An 8,669-nucleotide genomic window follows, 5' to 3' on the forward strand; every position below is an offset into this window, starting at 1 on the left:
CACAATATACTGCTCACTGAAGATACAGTGAAACACTACCTGAGGCACAAACTAATGCCATCTGCACTGCACTCAAGGGAAAGGGGTGTTTAATCAAAAGCTGACTGAGGTTAAAGGGTACTTTTGCCGGAACGATGCCGCAACCCTGCTAATGTATCCTTGTGAACATGAGCTGAACTGCAGTCTGCTGCTTCCATGCAATGATTGGCTAAAAAAAAGAACCATTTTACATGGTTGTCATTTATCCAACAGCCAAAATAAGTAAAAATAAGCAACAGCCAACAACTGAACTGTAGATTTAATTGAATAAAATATAGAAAAGTATATTAAAATACATACAGTAAATGGTGTGAGAGTGGACAGAATGTGCGCTCTCATATGGTACAGTAAGTCCTGACAATGGCAGAAATATAACAGTATATAAATACACATTTTTTTCTAAATCTGAAAGCAATCAACCATGGCTTTCTTGTCATTCAAGAGTGAACAATACATAGCTACAAAATCATGATTCAGGTGAAAGATAACACTTTTATCTTCGTGTCGTTGCTCAGTGTTTATCACTATGCTGCACAGACTATTGTTCATCTGTCTGTCTGTCTTTTTCTCTGAATTGGATTTAAATGTTGGATAAACTTTGCTTTAATTAGCTCATCATGTGATCATGAGGATTGTCGTTGTTTGGACGGGGGGAAAGTGCTGAAGGATTTCTTGCTGTTCAAAAATAGACAATACCAGGAAAGAAATCTCCCTTTTCTGGGCGCACCCGCTCATTGTGTCCCATCTGTAACCTCTGACCTCAAACTTTACACGCACTATGGCTCACATAACCAGATCCATGCATCACACTATACTCATTTTCCTGTCCTTTCTTTACACATAAAGAGGACCCTTTTCAGAGATCAAACATGGAAATATACCTGCATCCAATTAAAAACAGTTTAGGCTTCCTCTGCAAACATACTGTACATTGTGGCTCAAAGCAGAGTAATGTTTGAGTGGCAGCAAGAAGAGAAGTTACATAAGAAGAGTTCAGGGGTTCAGTAAAAAAAAATTACATTGTCTTTTATCAATGCAACTGCTGTCTGACATCATGAGGAGAGTCAACACAAATACATTTCGACTTCACTTTTGCAAGTTCCAGAGCTTTTGTCATCATAACCCTGAATACTGGGTTCTCCAGTAAAAAGAAAAAAAACAAGCTCTGTTTTCTGAATAATGTGTGCAAATTGAATGTGACATAATAAAGTGGGGTGGTTGAAAACAAAACTTTTGTCACAGTATGGTACAGGAATTTATAATAACCTAGATTTTGTCACAGTGTCATCTTCTTGATAGGTTTCCCCTGTGCCTGATATCTCAGAATTCCTCTGAATTGTGAAGGTAAACTTATCAGAAAAATTCAGTCCTCTGCAAGGTCACTGGTGAGATGAAAGCGCAGCTGCGGTGTATATGTAAACAAGCTGTAGTCCTCAGGTTGGGATAAGAGGGAGAGCGCAAGTCAAAAACACGATATTGTAAGCAGAGTAGAGATTCAGGATTTTCAGGAACTGCCATCCCCATTCTTGGTCTTGAGCACCACGAGGCTTACCATGACAGGGATTAGACAGATGGGGGTTATCACCAGGGCAAAGATGATGACTGGCGGTGGGTCACTTAGCTCCTCTGAGGGACAATCCTTGAAAAACCTGGAGTGAATGTTCAAAAAGGTCTGTTCCACCAGAGGGTTGGGCCATGGGATTACTAGACAGTCCGATATCTCCTCTGTGCATTGGCTTAGGTTACTGTACAAACTGCAGTGTGGAGACAGGGAGTGTCAAGAACAGGATTCAGACATCAGCAAATATTTAACAATATTTTTAATGTTAAGGATGAGGAACTGCAAATATAAACACACGCACTACATACCCGCTCACATTACTCCAAATGCACCAGTCATTGCTGTTTAGTGATGTCATTGCATTCTCATAATTGGAGAGACATAGATGGTTTAACAGAGTGGAAAGGCAATCCATTGTTGGTCCACCATAATACGAATGACATAGGTCGCAATACTCCATGCACCTGTTAGTAGTATTCCCACAAGCTGCATGAATGAAAGAGTCAGGAAAAAAAGAGACATTGAGACAGATTATAAAATGGCAATAAAGATGTTTTGGACATTTTTAAAAGATCTCTGTTCTTTCTTACAGAAGGTTGTATGTCTGTGTATTAGGTTATAAAGTTATGTAACCTACCAAATGACAAAGCTGATTCTCCATGAGTGGCATCTAAAACAGAGAAAAATCAGATTTTTAGATTTAAATGTTTTTACATCAAACAGTAGACTATAAAAAGCTTACATAAACCCTCTTTAAATCTTCCATGTAATGTCTTTCTGATTTAGTTAATGACATAAGTTCTATAAAGACATACATCCTAGCAAAATTCAATGCAAAGACTATTTTTGTCTATTGTAGCTCATGAGTTACTTCACATGTCTCATACTGAGGCAGGCATTTGCAGCTGTAGAAGAGAGACCACACACTCACCGCAGAGAAAGGAGAGGAATACCCCAATGAAACCAAGTGCTCCCTTCATGTCAGAAAAAATGAATAAAGGTGCGTTTTCCCCAGCCGGTGACCATGTATAATAAACCTAAACTTCTCAGACTGTGTACGGCGAGGCATAACAGGAAACCCGACAGGAAGCAAGAGACGCAGTGTAACCTTCGGTTACCAGATGTCCAAACAGTGTTACCCGCGGTTACCAGATGTTCTTCGAAGATCTGTCTGACGGCCCTGCACCTTGGCAGCAGCTCTTCCCCTCTCCAACACACGTTTCTTTAGGATTTTCTTCCTTTTTTAAAGGGGTGGAGGCAACAAAGATTGTCCTCTCCATTCTCCCAAATAAAAGGGAGCACACCCAAGCTGGGCTGGACTCACATCTGAAAACCCTTTACTCTTTAACTCTTGTTCTGCTTTTTAGTCTCAGTTTCTCACAGTCGAAGGCCTGGCCAGCTCACAGCATGTGATTTATTTGCCTTTTGGGCTGCCTCTGCCAAATAGGAAACATAAGTAAACATTTAGGGCTTAGCGTTTTGGGGTGGATGTAATCATGACTCTGCAGGGTGTGCTGTGTAGACAGCCATGATTTCATATTTAGGTTAATTCAACTAAACCTGGAGGAAGTTATTAGTCAGAGCTGACCAGCTGTTTAAAAGGCCAACTAACTGGTATTTTCACCACAAGTGTGGGAAACTTTAGTTTTTTTATGTCATAAGGATCTCATGAGTGTTCTACATCTGTAAGGTAGTTTCTCACTGTCACCACTCACCACTTGAAAGAGCATTGTGAGAGAGGTGGTTTCATTGATTGAATGAAAAATGGAATGTATGGTTCACGTTTTCTCACGACTAACTTGTTAATTTATGTCACTGAATCCACATGTTGGGCCTCTCGCAACATCTGTTTGCCGAGCAGCATTTTGATTTAGTAATGACATCAGGAAATGTGTCTTTTCAGCAGAGGAGGAGCTCAGAGTTGGGGGGAGTTGGCAGGGGAAGGAGGGGGGGGACAGTCAGGGGAAAGAGGAAAAAAAAAGGGAAGGCACAGGAGGAGGAACAGTGAAAGGGGCGCTGCTCCAAAGTTCCAGTTGTTTCACAACCCGGAGTTCATGCGTTGATCACAGACGTTGCATGGGGTGAATGACGAACAAATTCAGGAAGTTGCGCCAGGTGGGGGCTGCTCATAATGAGGTTTAAGTTAACCTTTAGCCCCAAACCACTATGGGCCTCGTGTCTACTGCTGTTGACCCCTCACTGGTAGAGACCTCCCCAGGAGTTTGTCTTGGATTCTCATGATAGTACACACAAGGAGATCTTGGCAGAAACCAGGATCTCTGTGCTCTGCTTTCTGTGTTTGTCAATTCCAGGCCAAGCAATTGAGTTAAAGGAACTGATCCAAAGCAACCCCTCAGCGGACACAAATACATAATCACTATCTGTGCCTATAGAACGCGTAAATAAGATTAATGCACTGATTAAATCAAAACCTGACCATTAGCAGATTTAGTTAGTTAGGGAGACACAGATGTGTAGTAAACACTCTAAAGTAATTGAAAAAAGTTGTAAACTTACTAGCAATCGTCATCTCTGTTGAATGATATCCTGTGAAAAGAGGTCATGTTAGTCCAAGTATTTGTGGTCATGTATTCATTTTCTTTTTTTCTCTTTAAAATACACATACCTATTGTTGTGGGTGGTTGTGCCGCTAACTTTTCATCAACCAGACAAACCACTGATGTGCATCCTGTTATAAGAGAAATTAAAGTATGGGAGAAAAGGATGGAAAAATGATAACACCTCAGTTTGTAACAGAAATAATTAAACTGGATTATAATACACAGTCCTGCATATAGTATACAAGTAACAGAGGTAAAGGAAATAACAAGGAGTAAGCTATTGGGAGTGAACAGGTCAATGCATCCTCTCTTTGTCTACCATTCCATTGAGGAAATCCTAACTTGAGGATATTTAAACTTACAATACATTACCCTCTTAGGAGAATGAAATATCTTATTTAATAAATAATAATATGTATTGCATAAACCATTGAAATAAACTGTAATAACATTCTCAACAACTTGTAACATAACATTCTTCTTTAAAAAGTGAATTTGTTGTCAAGGTATGACCCTTAAACCAAAGTGTTTAAGTATAAAACTCAATCATGAGACTCGCTAAGCTCCTTTCTAAAAGCCACTCAATCACTGAAAGCCCCTAAGCATTCCACTTGAGAGGTGAGATGGAGGGCAAGTAAAGAAGTTATATCATAAGAGTGAAGAAATGGACTGTATAAATCCTCTACTTACCCCAGATGAGAAGAGTCACAAAACACCCAGAAAACACAAGTGAGGAACTAGTGGCTGTCATTTTGCCTGACAATGCTCTGTCCGTCTTCCCTGGTGGGTAGGGATTACATATCTCAACCTTTTTGCAGGAAGGCTCTATAAAACAACAGGAAGCCCTCATTTCCTAGGATGGGCGGATTCACACAATGGGACAGAGAGCCTCTGATAAGGTTAGAACTGCAGAGGTCCACTGGTGCACCAACATCACTCTCTCTCTCTCTCTCTCTCTCTCTCTCTCTGTCTCTCTCTCTCTCTTTATCTATTTCTTTCTCTCATCCCACCCTCTGTTTTCAAAGAGAAAGAGAGAAGATGGGGAGAGCCCCACCCTCTCTTTTCCTCTCTCCCTTGCTTTGTCTCTACCTTTGATTCTTTAACAATAAAAGCAATATTTGGATGTCAATAATGGGTTCACACACCAAATGGACTAATAGCGTGTGAGCTGTATTGGACTGAAAAGATTCATGCTGCTATTTGAATATCAGACAACTTGTTTTTTTAATTTTCTGCATGTTTCACTTGAATGGTAACTTGAAACAGTAATTTTGTGCTGAATAAATTTTTAGCACCAGGAGCCATGAAGCCAGTTCGCAGCAAAAGAGACATGCATGGCCATCTCAAACAATTAGTCCTTACCACTATTATGAGATATTTTGGTTCTTTATCCAAAAGTACCATTTAATGAAAGTAGGAACAAATGTTGTATGACTTTGTATGTCATTTTAAGAGTAATCAATAAAAAATAAAGAGACAGAACCAGAGACATTGTCTTTTTTGTATTTCACACATTTTCTTCCTTGTCAAAATATGGTGCCTGCATTACCCACAATGCAACTTGACCACAGACAGTTCCATTGGAGAGTTGAAAATGTTAGCTAGAAGCAGCTAATGTAGTCCAGAGTGTGTTTGATCAATCCACTCTATAGAGACGTTCTCACTTTTTCTCTGTATCAAAAAGAGCTGCCAGCCGGTACGTTTCATAACCTGTGCCTTTGTGCGTCGGTGTCTGACGCAGATGTCCACTTTCGCAGCGGTGGCATTTAACAATTTAGGTCATTGCCTGCCGCCGCCCACTGCGTATCATATTACCGCAGAAGGTGCATCTGTGCGTCAGTATCTCACGCCAAGATAATTGACAAAGCTGCAGTATTTGAAGAGCTGGGAAGCTTATAGGCTGAACATTACATAGGAGAAGCCATATGTCAGAGATCATGTCACAAATGTCTGATATCGCACTGAAAAGATTTTACAGATGTTAGCTAGTTGTCAATATTTGAATATTGACATTTTTTAACATTGGAAATTGGGTTTTTAATTGGGTTTGGGTCTGAAACTGCTGCCCTGGTTCGGGTTCAGGTCAGGCTTGGTCAGAAAGTTTGCGGGTGAAAGTAGGGTTGGGCCTAATTTTTTGGGCCCGATCATAGCTCTAGACTACATATCTGGTAAGCTAATTTCTTTTTAAGTCCAGAGATTTTTAAACTTGTGGTCTTCTGCCCCAGTAGTTGCTGACTCAAGTGACATCACTCGAGGCACCTTATCAGATTTTGCGGGGTTCCCTGTGGAGCCGCAAAAGCTTTACAGCTTTAATCACATATGCAGCAGGATTACCCAAGAGCTGTAAACAGACTTTTATGGGTTTCTGTTTTGTTGCTGTAGGCCAGCAGTACAAGATTTACTATACTGCTGTTGACTGAGAAATTTGTTTTTTGTATCTGTGCTGTGTGTTACACCATCAGTGCTGACGAGAAGCAACCCCTCCCACCACCTCTGGATCTGACGTCACACTGTTCCTCTGTGGTGAAGAGAGGCGGCAGGGATCTCCAGTATGAAACTGATGCACTCATCCACGTCACTGAAGGATGAGTGCTCTTTCTCAGCTGCTGGACTTGGAAGGGAGCCAGCAAGCTCGGGGCCAAAATTGCTTCCACATTTCATTTCAGAAAAAGGAGGCCACTCTTTTTTTTATGTAACAGAGTGAATTTTAAAAAAACCCCACATACATCTGCATCAAACTTTCACTGTGAGTGAAGTTTAATAGCCGAATGGATTTGACTACAAGGAGGAGCTTAACATGTTTCAAATGTTCTGAGGGAAGAAAGAATAAGCAGAAGTTTACATCTCTTTGATTAATAAATGTTTCTTACATATAGTAAAAGTCTAATATTTTCAATGACTAGAGGTAGGTATTTCATCAGCTACTTTGTGAATCTCTTCATCTTCAAGCCTTTGTCACAGAAGATAAAAGCTGCACCGTATCTGAAGGCATGACTCCCACAGTGACAGGTGCCAAGACCAACATGCACTGTTTACATTATACAGAATTAAAAACTTCCTGCTGATAACAGCCATGCTGCTCCCCAAGATTATCTTCCTGTGTGTGTTTGCTTTTGTTTGACAGGATGGTATCAACACAGCACGGGCTACTTCAAATACCACTCTAGACACGGCACACATGCTGTATCATCTGAGATACTTTTGCTCACTGAATGCATAATTAGTGACAAGGAATGCACGACATAAACTGCAGAACCAGAGAGCAGAAAGGATCCACAGCAGCATGCTGATCAGAGAGAAACACACGGGGGCAGTCATGCTGGTGTATTAGCATGATATAAGACCAAACCATGTCAAGATAGCTTTCTTTATCCCAATTACATAGAAGTATATACTGTATATGTGAGCATATGATGTGTCATGGGACGAAAAGTAGCTGAACAGTGCCATCTTGTGTGCCTGAGGAGAAGCATTTCTGTGGTTTACTTTTCCATTAAGGGTATATTTTTTAATAAAGTGGTTCCAAACCCTTTTCCTCAAGGGGCCCCTTTTCTATCATTGAGTCAAATGAAAACTCCTGACTAAGTGACACAATGCATGGATATTTCATATTATGTTTAATGTTAACATAACAGTGCAGAACAACTGATAAACTGTACAATTAACCCAATTAGTGCACAGAATAACTGCAGGAAGTTGGTGTGAAACAAGTGATATTGATGAATTTTGAGTTTGTTTTTTTTTTGTTTGTTTGTTTGTTTTTAATTTGCTATTTTTAACAATCATACATAATGGACAGATTCAATGTTCCCCCTGTTGCTTGGCTGTTGTTCTATTAGTTCTTCAGTTTCTTGTCAACTGAGTATTTTTTAAACGTAGGGTGAGGCGAGCAGAGAGTGAAAGTTTTGTCAATACAGCTCCTGTTCAGGTCTTCACCGTGCCCTTATCCTGTGAGATTCTGTGAGCAGTTTATATCTTGAATAATAATCTTAACTTTGAAAGGCTGAGATATAGGCCAACTATACACACACACACACACACACATATATATATATATATATATATATATATATATATGTATAAACATTTTCTTAAACCCCTTAAAATCAAGAAAGCATTGTGACCCCCCCGTGAAGCCTTGGCAACCCTTCAAGGGGTCAGGGCCCCAAGTTGGGAACCAGTGAATCAGAAAATTTAACTGAGATTTGATTTTTATTTGCATCTCTTTTAGGTCATTGGCTAATCTTCCAGAGTCCACATTAAAAACAATTAATCATATAATAACTCATGAACAACTTGACACGTAACCGTTTACACACAAACACATCATGTACATGATTGCATACACACATACAACCTACAGACATTAGCACATATACTAGATTTGTTCACATATCCATCTACATGTGCTCACTACAACATCAATACTATACAAACCTTACTGACAGTGTATTACAATTGTGCATTAACCACACTTAAATCAAAGAATCTTGCAATCAACACTCTAG

General features: G+C 39.9%; 1 protein-coding gene across 1 annotated transcript; it reads right to left on the reverse strand.

Annotated features, from left to right (window-relative positions):
• Positions 1-281: 281 nt before the first annotated feature.
• On the reverse strand, positions 282-5,026 carry ramp2 (receptor (G protein-coupled) activity modifying protein 2). Its single transcript, XM_033643854.2, has 6 exons — positions 4,852-5,026; positions 4,227-4,289; positions 4,118-4,147; positions 2,238-2,270; positions 1,909-2,086; positions 282-1,793 (listed from the first exon to the last, which is right to left on the reverse strand). The coding sequence occupies exons 1-6, from the start codon at positions 5,009-5,011 to the stop codon at positions 1,544-1,546; spliced, it is 714 nt and encodes a 237-aa protein (XP_033499745.1). The 5' UTR covers positions 5,012-5,026; the 3' UTR covers positions 282-1,543.
• Between the last annotated feature and the right edge of the window lie 3,643 nt (positions 5,027-8,669).

The sequence above is a fragment of the Epinephelus lanceolatus genome, chromosome 18, assembly GCF_041903045.1.
Source record: "Epinephelus lanceolatus isolate andai-2023 chromosome 18, ASM4190304v1, whole genome shotgun sequence".
Lineage (NCBI taxonomy): Eukaryota > Metazoa > Chordata > Actinopteri > Perciformes > Serranidae > Epinephelus > Epinephelus lanceolatus.

What these genes read in the sequence shown, in the direction of transcription:
- ramp2 (XM_033643854.2), bottom strand. Translation starts at nt 5,011, where the DNA reads ATGAGGGCTTCCTGTTGTTTTATAGAGCCTTCCTGCAAAAAGGTTGAG. An exon ending in ACAACCACCCACAACAATAG is followed by an intron (nt 4,148 to 4,226) that starts GTATGTGTATTT and finishes CTCTTTTCACAG; the next exon opens with GATATCATTCAACAGAGATG. An exon ending in AACAGAGATGACGATTGCTA is followed by an intron (nt 2,271 to 4,117) that starts GTAAGTTTACAA and finishes TCTCTGTTTTAG; the next exon opens with ATGCCACTCATGGAGAATCA.